A 14,406-nucleotide genomic window follows, 5' to 3' on the forward strand; every position below is an offset into this window, starting at 1 on the left:
CCTGGCACCAGCGCCCCCCTGCCCAGAGCCTCTGGCTTCTGGCGGCGCAGCAGGTGGTCGGCGCCTCTGATGGGATCCCCTGAACCGAGCCACGAGGTCATGCCACGGCACCCCGAGCGCATTCCCTGCCTGGGCCAGAGCGCGCCCCGGGAGGTGTGAGGTGCGCGTCCCACCGCGTGCCCTGCTGGCGCTTGGGGCCTGGCCTGTGGCGAACGGATGTCCTCACGCACGGTGGCTGCTGTTCCTCGCTTTCACCGACGGTCCGGGCTGCGGCCACCTGAAGGTCTTGTGGTCTGGAGGCAGGGGATGGACTTGTCCTGGAGATGCGCTGACGCCAGAGGGGCGACGGAGGTTAGAGACCGCATCGCGTCACGGTGACGAGGCACCGCTGGTACTTTATATCCCCAAGGGAGCATCTGGTCGGGCCATTGCCGATGACTCTTTGCACCGGGTGGGGCCACCGACGCCGTGCAGGTCTGCTGGGCTGGGCAGGCGGGTTTAGGCTCTGCACGGGGCGCCGTGCCCCGGTGGGCTCCTGGGGCGGGAGCTGCTGGGCGGGGGCCACTGCCTGGACCTCCCGGAGGAGGCTCCTGTGCTCTTCTGCATCTCCAGGAGAATCGGGCGCACGTGCGCGAGCCGGGCGGCAGGTGCCTCCCCACCTGTGGGGAGAGAAGCTCGGGTGAGGCAGCCAGGGCCGTGTGGGGAGGCTCGGGGTGCCGGCCAGCGTGCTGGCCAGGATCCGCGGAGCCCCTAGGAGAGCGCGCATCTGCACCGGGCAGTGCCATAGGTCACTTCTCCACTCCGAGCCCTGTCCCGTCAACAACCAGCGGTCATGGGGACACCCGAGGGGGCTCAGGGGCTGAGCATCCGCCTTTGGCCCAGGGCGTGACCCCGGGGTCCCAGGATCGAGTCCCCATTGGGCTCCCTGGATCGAGTCCCCATTGGGCTCCCTGCATGGAGCCTGCGTCTCCCTCTGGGTCCTCGGGGAAGGGTGGTCCCAGCCTGGGGGTGCCAGGTGGGGTGAGCTGTCCCTCAGGAGCCAGCTGCAGGATGAGCCTGTCAATGGTGGGGGAGGCCCCCAGAGAGAGGGCTGTGGCCGGGGGGCTGGTCTGCCCAGCCCCTGCACTGCCCCGAGGTCACCCGGGGTCCCTGTCACCCACGCTGGGCAGGGCTGCTCCTTCCTGGGTCTGACCCTGGGGGCTGCGCTGCCCCCTTAGGTTGGAGCCTTTGTCCTGCTGCTACAAAGTTAGGTTCCCCTAGGCATTTAGGACACTTTGGGAACCTCCTGCTCAGGTCACCATCACGTTCCAAGTGCAGGGGCCTGTCCTGGACAGATGGGGGCACCAGGTCTCCCTGCGGGGTCCCCTCTGTGGTCCAGGTGGCTGGGCGCCCTGCCGAGTGGTCAGTCTGCGGGGTGGGGGTGTTGCGTGCAGCTGAGGCTCGCAAGGTGGGGAGGCGCGTGCAAATGTTGTGGAAGGGATCCCAGGGGTCAGCCCTGGGCTGGGCCCCCTGAGACGTCAGAGATCCCAGCATCCACAGCAGGGGACTGAGGCTGTAGGTCCGCCGCTGCACAAGCCGGCTGCACTTGCCCCCCTTCTCCCGGATCCCCGCTGGCTGGTGCTGATGCCCCGGGCAGCCCGGCGTGTGGGTCTACGCCAGACCCTCCCCGGACGCTCGCTTTATAGTCTTTCCTTTATTTGTCAGACTGTTTCCTCGTTTCCTCGTGTAGATGGCACAGAGGTAAACAACCCTGGCTCTGCCCAGGGGGGCACATTTCCCGGGGCTCCCGGGGCTTTATTTCTCCCTCGCAGGCTTCTGGCGGTGGGCCCCCGGGGACCCTGGAAAGGAGCCCTCGCTGTGCTGTGCCTCGCTGCTGGGCCCTCCCCGTGGCCCCGGCACCCATGCACCCCTTTGGGCAGGGAGGGCACCCACGTAAAGGTGGGAAGTGACCCTCGGGGTCCCTGATGCTGCGCAGAAGGGGTGCTTCCATCCTGCATGTCAGCACATCACCCCAGAGCCCTGGGCTGTGCCCAGGGGCCCAGTGCACCCCAACCTTCGGGCCTGGATTCACATCTCCCTGTTGGTGACTCTGCAGGTGGGTCTCAGTGAGCATCCAGGACATGGGGCAGTCTGGCTCGGGGCTTTACATGCCCCGACCCCTCCCTCTGGGTTTCTCCCTTTCTGCCCCCAGATCTCCCTTGCTCTTTAGGTTTTAGCAAGCACAGAAACACTTAGCGTAGCACAGACGGTAACGGCCCGCCACTTCTCCCGCGAAAACAGAAAGGTTTTAAGTTGAAACAGAGAATTCTGACAAAAGAAAAGTCAGCTCCACGGGGAGTTATTAGAAGGATGGGACTGGGGGGCATGATGCTGAGGGAACAAGTATGTGGGTCGGAGAAGGACAATCATCACGTGGTCTCCCTCATATGGGGAATGTGAGAAGTAGTGAAAGGGATCATAGGGGAAAGGAGGGGAACTGAGTGGGGAAAATCAGAGAGGGAGACAAACCACGAGCGACCCCTAACTCTGGGAAACACAAAGGGTTGTGGAAGAGGAGGTGGGCAAGCAGATGGGGTGACTGGCTGACGGGCACCGAGGGGGGCACTGGACGGGATGAGCCCTGGAAGTTAGACTGTATGTTGGTAAATTGAATTTAAATTTAAATAAATACTAGAAGCCAGGAAGATGGGGTCGCAGGGCCGTCCTGCAGACCCCGTCCAAGCAGGCTCACATGTGTTGGTCTGAAGACCGAGGCGGTGGCCTTTCCGAGCTCGGGTCCCGGCGGGGGCACCAAAGCAGTGGGGACATTGCAGCAGGTGGCAGAGTTGGGGCCCCGTGGAGACTGCCCGCCCCTCCTGCTCAGGATTGGCCCCTGGCCCTCCCCTCTGCACACCAGGTGAAGTGCTATCACAAGAAGTACCGCTCAGCCACCCGCGATGTGATCTTCCGCCTGCAGTTTCACACGGGCGCCGTCCAGGGCTACGGCCTCGTGTTCGGGAAGGAGGATCTGGACAACGCAAGCCAAGGTGAGGCCCGCCAGCGGCTAGGACGTGCGGGCGGCTGGCAGCGGGTCCTGGTTGCTCTCTGGCCCCGTTCTCCCCACGCCCCAAGGGGGAACCTGCTCACAGCTCGGGAAGGGCCTCACGGAACACGGAGCCGTGGTCCAGAGAACATTCCAGAGGAGCATGCTGGGACGTCTGCACCGTTGGGGTTTGGGTGCCGTCTGGGCTGGGGCGGAAGCGCACCCCTGGCCCCTGCTTTCTTGCCGCACCTCTCTGACCTTGTCCACGATCTTCCTTTCTCAGATGACAGGTTTCCTGATAACGGCAAGATTGAGTTGCTTTTCTCCGCCACTCCCGAGAAGATTCAAGGTAGGCGGGGTGCCGGCCCGAGGGGACGTAGGTCCTATGGGGTCTCTGTACAGTCTCCCACCTCTGTGCACAGCGGGAGATTGCCATCACAATTGTTCCAAGAACAGGCTGTTTTTCAGAGGGTATGGGGTGGCTTGTAGACTGTGGGGCCCGGGGATCAGTAAGACCCCACAAATGGCCCGACTTCTGCCCGAGGAAGGGCCCGGAACCTCAGTCCCTGACAGTCTGTCCCTCAGGCCGGGAGATCCTGGTAAATGTCTGCTTGTCCCCAAAAAACAATCGAATGTTTTGGAAGAGGATTAAAAGTCCGTCGTCGGGTGCAAATATTTATGTGCAAAGCAGATTCTCCTTTCTTCTAAAAATACACGGAAGGAGAAATCTGCCCCTTCGTGGTCAAGGCGAATGGTTCTTTCTTACAGAGAGTACCGAATGCGTGAACATTTTTTTTTTTTTTTTTTTTTTTTGCGTGAATGTTTTAATTCAGGCCTTGATTGCTGGGAAAAGTAGCCGCCTTCCTTCTGAGGTCGCTGCCCTCGTTAACGGTTAAGTGTAGGGCTCGTGAGGTCAGAACCCCATCCACTTGCCCAGAACGTGGGCAGGTCGGCACGTGGTCTGGGAGCCCGGAGCCCACAGTCCTGGCCTAGACCTGCCTCTCCGTCCTCTGCCCTGGGGCCGGTCGCTCGGCGCCTCTGGGTCCCCGTCCGTGAAGTGACCTGGGTGGTCTTGTGCAGATGAGGCACACGGGGCCCAGGGTGGACGTGGCCCAGGGGGACGGGGCCAGGGTAGACATGGCTCAGGGTGGATGGGGCCCGGTGTGGACGCGGGCTAGGTGGATGGGGCCTAAGGTAGATGGGGCCCAGGGTGGACAGAGCCCCAGGTGGATGTGGCCTAGGTGGACAGGTCCTAGGTGGATGGGGTCCAGGGGTGGATGGGGCCCAGGGTGGACATGGCCTAGGTGGACGGGGCCTGGGGTAAACAGGGCCCCAGCTGGATGTGGCCTAGGTGGACGGGGCCCAGGGTGGACGTGACCTAGGTGGACGGGGCCAAGGTGGACGTGGCCCAGGGTGGACAGGGCCCGGGGTGGACGTGGCCTAGGTGGATGGGGCCCAGGGTAGATGGGGCCTAGAGTGGACAGGGCCCCAGGTGGATGTGGCCTAGGTGGACAGGGCCTAGGTGGATGGGGTCCAGGGGTGGATGGGGGCCCAGGGTGGACATGGCCTAGGTGGACAGGGCTGGGGTGGATGTGGCCCGGGATGGATGGGGCCCAGAGTCGATGGGGCCCCCACTGGATATGGCCTAGGTGGACGGGGCCCAGGGTGGACAGGGCCCGGGGTGGACGGGGCCTGGGGTGGATGGGGCCCAGGGCGGACGTGGCCTAGGTGGACGTGGCCTGGGGGGACGGAGCACCAGCATCCCCTTTGTGTCCTGCCGGCAGCGTTGAGGGCAGTGCACCCCGGCTGTCGTCGCCAGCGGTGTGGGCGCGGGAGTGTGGGTCTTGGTGCTGGCTGCTGGCACTCGAGCCCGGTGTGCCTCCGCCTCTCCGTCGGGCTGGCGTGCCTGGGCAGTGAGTGACACCTCCTCCCACGCAGGGTGTGAACACTTGTGCAACGACCATGGAGTGATTGTGGACTTCAACACAGCAGACCCTCTGATCCGCTGGGACTCGTACGAGAGCCTGGGCATAGGGGGAGAAGGTAGGTGTGGCTGCCACTCCGGGGTCCAGGCGAGGGGCAGCGAGGGCGGGCTGCTCCTGCTTCCACGGGAGGTGTCCCCGCTATCCGCTCAGCTGCCAGAAACCCTGCCTTCCTTAGGGGCCCAGAGCCCCCGCCCCCGGGCGCTGCGCGTCTGGTGGGGCCGGTGAGACACAGGCTTGGTGAATCTGGGTGGGGCGTGTGGCACGGCCGTGGCGGGCGGCGGCCGGGGAGCTCCAACCCCCCCACCCCATTTCCCTATTACTGGGGCACCAAGCTTCTGGTCACGGGTGGCTCCTGGTGACTCTGTGTCCCTGGACCTCTGATGCTTCGGGTTAGTTGAGGTTGTTGTGACCCTGGCGTGTTGTTTGCGTGCTCGCGTGTGCACACGTGTTTGCCCGCGGGATGGACCACTCGGGCCCCAGGTACCATCACGAAGGGGGCGAGGGTCACGGGGCAGGCTCTGCTGGGCTTCCCCAAAGAAGCCACCTCCTGTGCATCTGAGCGGGGAGGCAGCATGGCCTTCCACCGCCGTCACCCGCCGCCACCCACCCGACGGCCAGGCCTCACTTGGGAGGGAAAACCAAAATGCTCCTCGTCACACTGGTTCCACTGGGGAGTAAATGGAACGGTGTCAGCGCTGGTGCACCGTGGCGTCTGGGGCCCGAGAGCGCAGACCACCGTGTCCCGCAGAGGCCGCCTGCTGCAGGCTCAGCGTCCACACCGCATATGAGTGTCTTGCGCCGGCATCGGCCCCACGCGTGCTCGGAACCCCGCTCCTCTGTGCCCCCAAAGCTGTCTGCACGGTGTTTAGCCCCTTTCGGAGCCGCCAAGTGGACGTGGCCCGGGTGACCCCGAGCTGTCCCGCAGATCCCAGGGCCCCGTAACGGTGTTGTCACTCCCTCTGAGCTTGGTGGGGACCTGACGTGGGGTGGGTGAAGGCTCGTGGGCCCCCGCGGCGTCTGAGAGAGGGCACGTGAATGTCGCCCGGCCCTGGCGCTGTTGGGCAGCCATCACGGCATGGCCAGACCAGCGGCACCGGGGCCTGGGACGGTGGGCTGCGGTGCCCCAGACCCTGGTGACGTTTCTGTCGCCGTCACGCTGGTGTGGCTCAGCGACGCGTGAGTGTAGCGCTGCCGAGTGTCGCCGACCATCACACGGGGAGGACTCCCTAGTTTGGAGCATCGCCCCCGGGAGGCAGTGCTGACAGCTGCGAGGGCTGCTGCGCGGGGGCCACGGTCCTGCCCGCTCGACCCCCGCTCCTGCCACTGGCGCTGGGGCTCTGAGACAGGGAGCGGTCCTGCTGCCCTGTCCACAGGGAGGGTTGTTCAAGATGCTTGTTCTTGAGCTTCCCACTCCGAACCTCCACTTACCCACCTGTAAAATGGGATCTAACAGGATAGCCCCGAGATCACCTCCACCCCTGCACCCCCTTTCTTACCATGGCTCGTGCGATCCACCTGCCCTGTAGCTCTGGTGCCTTTGTGCCAGGAGGATCCCGGGGAGGGGAAGATGAGCAGGCCTTCCGGAGCGCGTGTGCAGGTACGTGAGCTGTGCATGTGTGGACGCATGTGTGGACACCTGCATGTGCATGTGTGCTCACATGTGCATACGTATATACGTGCCAGGACACATGCTCATGTGCACGTGTCTACGTGTGTGTTTATATATACAAACACGCTATGAATATGCGTCTGGTGCAGGTGTGCGTGTGTCTGTATGCCGTGTCTTCACCTATGCACGTGTATGCGTGCACACAGTGTGTGCAAGTCTGTACGTGTCTGCGTAGGCACGTGCCTGTGTATATGTGTGTGTACAAATGCACCATATGCATGCGTGTGTGGGGATGTGCACGTCTGTATACGAGCATACTACATACGTGTGTGTATGTGGGCGTCAGTGGGCATGTGCGTGTGGTCTGTGCACTGCGTGCCTCCCTGAGCGGTCCCCGTAGGACGCACCCCATGTGCCGTAACTGGAGCGCGTGCCAGGAATTAGGAGACCATCCAAGCAGCACCGCTGCTCAGCCTGTCCCTCGGTGACATTGGTGGGGGGAGGTGGCTCCTGCAGGCAGGGGGCAGGGGGTGCAGGAAGGCGGAGGGCGCAGGCCTGTGGGATGCCGGGAAGGGGAGGGGAGGCCTGTCCCACCAGGAAGCATCCCGGCCGGAGGGCCCTGGAAGGGAGCCTGGGCTCAGGGTGATGCTGGGTGGTCAGTGGGTGGCCCCGTACTAGCAGATAGACGACTGAGACCGCCCCAGATCCAGCCCTGGGGTGAGGTGCAGGAAAGCTTCCAGCGCGGCCCTCGGGGGACGTGAAGCCCTCCGGGGCACCGTGGCCTCCAGATTCTGGGCCTTGGCCCACTGGTGAGTTTCTGGCCACAGAGGACACTTTGCTGGTCGTCGGCTGCACAGAGGGGGCCGCGGCACCCAGGTGTGGGCTCTGCAACCCTGTCGAGGGCTCACCGGCAACACCCCCCATCGGGCGTGGCCCCAGATGACCCCAGGGCGGCAGTGGCCGGTGGGCGGGGACCCGAGTGCCTGCACCTTCCCAGGTGATGCGGCCCCGTCCGTCCCATCCCCTCGCACACAGGACCCTTGCACGCAGGACGCTCCCGGTTCCCAGCGGGGCGTGCGCAGGGGCGTAGCGTGCGGGGCTGGCCCAGGGGCGCCCGCTACACGTTCCGGATCCAGCTGCAACATTCAAAAGCGGGTTTGAAAGCGTTGGTCCGACTCTGACATCTGGAAACCAGAGCGAGCTTTGGATCTTGGGCGGCTGAGCGGAAGGGGGGGTCTGCGGCGTCCTGCCTGGCTCTGCTCCTGCGGGGCCTGCTTGCCGCCCCCTGCGTTTCCCGGGCTGGGAAGTCCCTTCCCTGCACCCCCCAACCCCTCCCCGAGCCCCGGCAGGCCCCGCTCGCTCCCTCCCCAGCTCACGGTGCAGCTGACCACCCAGCCTCCTGCTCAGACCTGGGGAAGCACCTTCCCGTCACCTGCCTCACCTCCATCCCCAGCCCACCTTTTGGGTGTGATCCCAGGACCCCAAGAGTTAATCCACCCCCCACCCCCTACCCTGCACCCAGATAGCCGGCACCGTCAGGAAGGAGGACAATGTGCTTATCTTATCTGGAATCCCAGAGTCTCCCTCTCTAGGCCAAGAACCATAAACACGTCCTTTGGGTAGGGATTGGGTCCTTTGGCAAGAAGACCGTGATGTCGGAGGCAGTTTAATGAGTGACAGCCGCCCGAGTGAGCGCCCTGGTCGCTTGGAGCCGCGGCTTTTCTAGGCTTTTCTAGCCTGGGCAGTCAGGATGCAGCTGCAGCCGGGAGCCCACGTGGATGCCCCCGGGACGGCCGGGCCTCGAGCGGCGTCGTCCCCTGCGGACGCTGGCGCTGGCCCAGGCAGTCAGCTTGGTTGGGCCGGGTCCTTGGCCGGGTGCGCTCGCCTGGACCCCGTCGCGTGCTCATGTTGGCGGCTCCCAGACCTCCTCCGAGCCAGGCAGGTGGCACGTGCCCTCCCTCCGGGTCCTGCTGTCGTGCCTGCCCTCGGTGGCTGCATCTGCTCGCGGAGCCTGCCTGTCCTGGCTGCCCCACATCCTTCCCGAGCGCGGGCTCGGGACTGTCACCAGCGCCCTGCCTCGGGGGCCAGCAGCTTGGTTCTCCTCGCTGGAGGGATCCTGCAGGCCAGTGTTTGAGAGGTCTGGGGACCTGCGACCCCCCAGGGGTGGCCGGGACATCTGCTATGGGCGGGGGGGGGGGGTCAAGCCATGCTTTAGAGGTTGAAATCCCAGAGCTGGTGAGTGAAGGCGGCAAGCCAAGCACAGAAACGCTGATGATGGAAGAAACCTAGGGCCCCGCCGTGCACCCCCGGATGGCGTCCCTCGGCCTGCATGGGAATGCATAGACGGGGCCCTGAGACAGCTCTTCCCTGTCCCCCATGGGGAGACCGGCCTCCCCCAGGCCAGGAGGAGGAGGGCGCCTCCTCCCCAGTGGCTTCCCTGCAGAGCCTGGGGAGGTCCGGCGAGGCCACCCCTGCAGGAAAGAGTGGGCCCCTCAGTGTGGGCAGGACAAGAGCCTGAGCGGGGCGGGGGCTGCGTCCCCACAGCCCTCCCTAGCCCACCTGCCCTGGTCTCTGGCCCCGGGTGTCGCCAGGTGACCGGCTCCGGCCAGGCCTCAGTCCCCTTGGCAGTGGTGCTGGTGAGGCAGGGAGTGGGGGTGTCCCCGGGACGGGCCTTGTCCTCAGCAGGCCCCCGCCCACTGCCTGCCTCCTGGGCCTGGCACGTTGAGGTTGTGCATCACGTCCTGCTTGGAGATGAGCTCGGCTGGTAACGTCGGAAGCCACTGGCCGCGCACAGTTGTTTTGGGGTGGCGTGCAGTTAAATGCCAACAAACAAGACCTTTACACGCACAACTGCGTGTAAACTGGGGGCTTTTATCCCCAGGGGCAGGTCCAAGGATGGGGGCATGGCCGTGCTTTCCCGTCGTTGCCCTGGAGGCTGTTGTCAGGGGCGGCGCGGATGGCGGGAGGCAGGAGCGTGAGACGCTCTCCCTTCCTGGAGTTTTCCTCAGCAGATCCAGCCCAGAGTGTGCAGTTTGCAAAGCATCCGGACACTTCTTGGAATCGGGGTCACTTCCGAGGCAGCGTGTGACCCTCTGTCAGCTGTGCAAGCTCCCGGTGACCGCAGGGGCTCAGTGCACACAGGCAGGTGTGTCCATCCAGGGCGGTGAGGGAGGCTGCCACCGTGTTCCTGCTCCCTGGGCGGGGGACGCGCGTCCCTCGGAGCCAAGCCGTGGGGTGGTCGCCATGGCCACTGCTTCCGGGCAGCCAAGGGGGCCCTTCTTGTTGGGGACGCCTGGTATGTCCGTGGTAGGCTGGCAGGTGCGTGTGTTCGAGACAGGAGGCGGCGTCAGGCAGCAGAGGGTGCAGGCGGGGCTGGTGTAAAGGAGCCCGCCGGCGGGAGTGCATGGTGGCCGCGTGCTCGGTGGCCGAGACCTGGGCCCGTGTGGTCGCCACGTGTCCTCGAAGGCCCGTGGCGGCTCGTTGGTGACCCGTGAAGACACCCACCCTGGAGCACACGCATGGGGACAGCGAGTGGCACGGAGAAATCCTGGCTTCCGGGCCCGGGGTCGGTGTGCAGCCTGCGTCCCTCGGTGGAGGAGAGGGGCGCCCCAGGCCTCTTCCTCACGCGGGCGTCAGCCCTGAGATGCGCCGTCTGGGGGACGGCAGGTCTTCGCTCACACCGGCCGCAGCCCCGGACGCTCCGGGCAGCGTCCAGCTCTGGTTCCTTCCCTTTCCCCGTGAGCTCCTGCAGGGAGATGCTGCTGCGAGGAGCTCGCTTAGTCGCCTCGCTTACCGCGGTGACAGCGGCCCTCGGCGGCAAGTGGGTGAGCGGGTGCCTGCTAACCCGAGGGTGCCTGGGTGCTGAGCAGGTGCGCCCAGGCACGTCCCTCGCTGGCAGAGTAGAGGCGCGGGGCCTCGCCGAGCAGGTGCTGAGGCCCGAAAGGTGTGGATGTCGGGGAGGGCGTGGACGGTGTGGACAGGGAGGGGTGCAGGGAGACCAGGAGGCCCGGCCTGCGTGATGAGGACAGAAGTATACGGGAGCTTGAAAGGGAGGAAGGGCCATGGGGAGGAAGGGCCCCGGTGGACGCATGCTGGCCACCGGCTCTGGGACGCAGGCAGGCTGGTCCTTGGCTGGGGCTGGAGGCCTCCTGGGAACTCAGGTGGGCTGAGCTCCGGCCCTGGAAGCCTCTGCTCCGCCTCCTCAGCCTCCAGGGCTCCGGTTGCAGGAAACCTGATGCATGAAGCCCCGCCCTCGTGTTTACATTGAGCGGTAGGTGGAGTGGAGCTCCCAGCTTCTCCCGGCTTCACCTAGAAGGTGCTGGCCCAGCCCCAGAGGAAGGGCGGGAGGCCGGGGAGGCTCCCCTCCGCCCGCGGGCGCATTCTGGGTGGAGGCCTTTCTCCATGAGACGGTGGACCCCCACCCCGGACACACTGTGGGGCCGCTTGGAAGGAAGGTAAACAGGCAGTGTGTGCCCCCGGTTGCACGTGCGTGTGCATGTGTGGGGCTCTGCAAGGCTCCCCAGCCCGTGGGAGGAGGCACAGGGGAGCCAGGTTGTGCTCCCGGGAGGCAGGACTCCGGGAGGAGTCAGTAGAGCGGCCGAGGCACCCTCACCTGCGGCTCTTGGGGGTCTGAGCCCCAGGAGGGAAGCCGGGGTACCTTCTGTGCCCGGGGTGCCCAGCTGCTTCGGCTTTCCGTAAAACAGAAACCAAGATAGAGGGAGAGGGTGGCCTTGGGCTCACGTGATGACGGGCCTCCGCTAGTGACCCCCCGGCCGCACGCCCGGGAAGGAAACCATGCTGGCCAGCAGCTGTGTCCATGGTGGAGAGCGGGCCGTGGGAGCCTCAGCCCCAGGGGTGGAGGGTGGACATCCCGGGGACCCTCCGAGACCACCCACATCTCCCCTCCAGGCCAGAGGACGCGGGGCCCCCTGCCCGCTCCCCCCGGGTCCTGCTCTGGGCCCCAAGGGGGGACCCGGGCACGCCGTCTGCACGACAGGAGGGCCCGGGGGACTCCCCCGAAGCGGGCGGCGGGCGCAGGGCTCTGCGTGGGACATGGGGGACACCCGACGCTGGCTCGCACAACGACTAGACTTTTGGAGGAATTATTCTAAAACCTGTTGAGAATCCCTCCTTCCACCAAATCCCCGACGGGTGAGGCCGGCGGAGCTGAGTCCCGCACCCTCCTTTGTCAGGCTCCCTCTTGCTCCCCGGGCTCTGGGCCCAGAAGACGCGATTTGTAGTGGCTTCTGGAACCCGCAGCAGGACAGGAGGGGGGCCTGCAGGGCCGGCGATGCCCTCGGGGTGGCTCGCGGGACGGCCCCCATCCCTGATCTCTGGGCGGTCTCCTCGGACTCCCCTTTGCAGCTCAGTCCTACACAGACGAGGAAGGTGAGACCAGGGAGGTGAATGCGCGCCCAAGGGTACCAGGCTGCTTAATCGGCGTTCGAGGCCTGGTGGTGGCTGGTGCCAGGGCGCCAGGAAGGGAGTGGAGGCGTGCTCGTACCCTAAATTGCTCCGATGGAAGAGGGCAAACAGGCCCCGTGACCCAAGGGGGGCAACGGAGGGGCCGCAAGGACAAGTATCCTAGGAGAGGACTGGTCTGACCTCATCGTGAGATCTAGGAGGAGGAAGGAAGGTTCTAGAAGATGGGCCCGGGGCGGGCGGTCCCCCTCTGCAGCCGAGCAAGGGGATGTGACACGGCCAACCCCGCAGCCACGGAATGCAGGACTCTGCAGCCCGGGAGCTGCGTTGGGGGCGAGGGAGGTCCCCGAGGGGGGAGTCCAGTGTGGGGGCAGGCGGCACAGGAGACATCCAGGCGAATTCCTTTCCTGGACGAAGTTGCTGATGGCATCGGGTTTGCTCCGTGTTTGCAAGCGACTTTTGAAGACCAACAGCTGGACACAGTCCGTGTCAGTTCTGCGTCCTTTCGGGGTCAGTGGTTGGAGCTGGGGAGGGTGTGCGGCGGGGATGCAGCCGGCATGAGCACAGGTGGGGTGTCGCTTCACCTGCCGTCAGCCAGGACGGGACAAGGGATGTTTTCTTTTCTCTGTTCGTATTTTGGTCTTTCCCATTTTCTCACCTTTTCTCCGTCCTTGTCCTTGTGGGAAGGCCTCCCTCCCCGGCCCCGGGTGGGTGGGGGCGGCAGGGCGGCCGGGCGCTGCCCCGTGAGGCTGGGAGGCTCGTTCTGTGTTTTCCTGCTTCTGGTTCTTTTCCACACGATAAGCCGCCCTGCTGTGTCATGCGGCCCTAATCAGAGCCCTATTTATGTTTGTTTGATTTTTAACTCAGCCCGGGCTGCGGGGAAATCATTACCAGGCTACTCCCTGGCCTCCTTGTGAAAGGAGCCCTGGGTTCTGGCTGGAGGGGTGGAGGCGGCGAGGAGGGAGGGGTGACCTGCAGAGGGACTGGCTTGGGCAGGGTGGCGCCTGGCTGGGGCTGGGCCAGTGGAGGCCCTCATCCCGTGTTCCCGGGTCCCCGTCACCCCCTTCTGGGATCAGGGTCTTTGCAGGCAGAACAAGGATCTGGCCAAAGTCCTTTGAGCTGGAAACACAAAGTCAAAACAAAAATAGAGCAAAGGAAACAAAAATAGGGCAAAGGAAACAAAAATAGGGCAGAGGAAGCCCCCGGCCGCACCTTCCAGAATTCTCCATCCTTGCCCCTACACCCACCCCACAGGGGCCTGGGTTCAGGGCAGGGCTTCTAAGCCCAGAGGCAAAGAACAGCACGTGCAAAGGCCCTGGGGCAGGGACAGCTGGGTGCCTGCTGTGGTCCGGGAGCAGCACGGGGCAGACAGGAAATGAGGCCCAGAGGGAGAGCTGGGCTCCATCCACCCGTCCACCGGGGACACCGCTCTTCCCAGTGATCGTGGCCTCCTGGCCGCCTGTGCTAGTGTGTAACCACGCTAGAAGATGGGACGATCACCGCTTCCCCAGTGAGGAGCAGGGGGCTGAGAGGGCCTCAGTGTGAGCTGCACACACACAGGGCCTAAAGGCGGAGTGGGAATCCCATCGCAAGGCTGTAGGGGGACCCGGGCGTCCCGTTCCTCCCACTGAAAATCCAGCCCAGCTCCTTCCTGGAGAAGCAGCGGAAGCCCTTGCCAGAGCGCAGGGTGGAAACTGAGGGGGCCAGAGGCTCCTCCCCCTTCCCTCACCCCGTGCCTGACCCCCCACCCCAGGATCCCAAGCTGGTGCATCTGTGGGCACGGCCCCTGCCTTGGGGAAGATCCGAGCTCCTGCAAGTGATCCCCAGGCTTGGGCGGCCCGGTCTCGGGGCCTCACTGCCCTGGATTCTGGCCCTTTCCTGGAGATGAGACATGTGTCCCGCGAAGGTCAGGCCAGACGTGAGGTGGCATGTGTGTGACCCTAGTCTGAACTAAAGGGGGAAGGCCCCTGCGCCACCCGCCTCCCCGGGGGGTGCCAAGGAGCCGCGTCCCGAGTGCCGGGCCTCGTGCAGAGCCAGCGTTGGCTCCGTGGTACCCATGCGGGTGAACACAGTCGCTACTACCCCGAGAGGGCTCCTGCTAATAAAGACTCCATGCGGCTGCCCGTGATCCCCCAGGCAAGGGGACCTCCTGTCCTTGACCGCATCACACAGACGTTGCTCGTGGACTGTTCCTAGCCTGGGGCCGGCCGAGGGGCTCTAACGCAGGATGGTTCATGGGCACATCCGCCCAGTGTCCCATTTTAAGTTAGAACTTTCGTACCGCTCGTTCCTAGCTTCCTTTTTTTTTTTTTTTAAAAGTCATTGCGGGCATGCGTTTAGTTGAGAAGTTTCCAATTCACAGTAACTGC

At 64.8% G+C, this 14,406-nt stretch overlaps 1 protein-coding gene across 1 annotated transcript in view; it reads left to right on the forward strand.

Annotated features, from left to right (window-relative positions):
- TNS3 (tensin 3) overlaps positions 1-14,406 on the forward strand; it is a 156,559-nt gene that overhangs the window by 84,672 nt on the left and 57,481 nt on the right. Inside the window, exons 14-16 of the mRNA XM_049095289.1 lie at positions 2,897-3,026; positions 3,306-3,371; positions 4,961-5,065. Of these exons, the coding sequence (XP_048951246.1) occupies positions 2,897-3,026; positions 3,306-3,371; positions 4,961-5,065 (301 nt within the window). The remainder of the gene's footprint in view (positions 1-2,896; positions 3,027-3,305; positions 3,372-4,960; positions 5,066-14,406) is intronic.

The sequence above is a fragment of the Canis lupus genome, chromosome 16 (assembly GCF_003254725.2).
Source record: "Canis lupus dingo isolate Sandy chromosome 16, ASM325472v2, whole genome shotgun sequence".
NCBI classification, from domain to species: domain Eukaryota; kingdom Metazoa; phylum Chordata; class Mammalia; order Carnivora; family Canidae; genus Canis; species Canis lupus.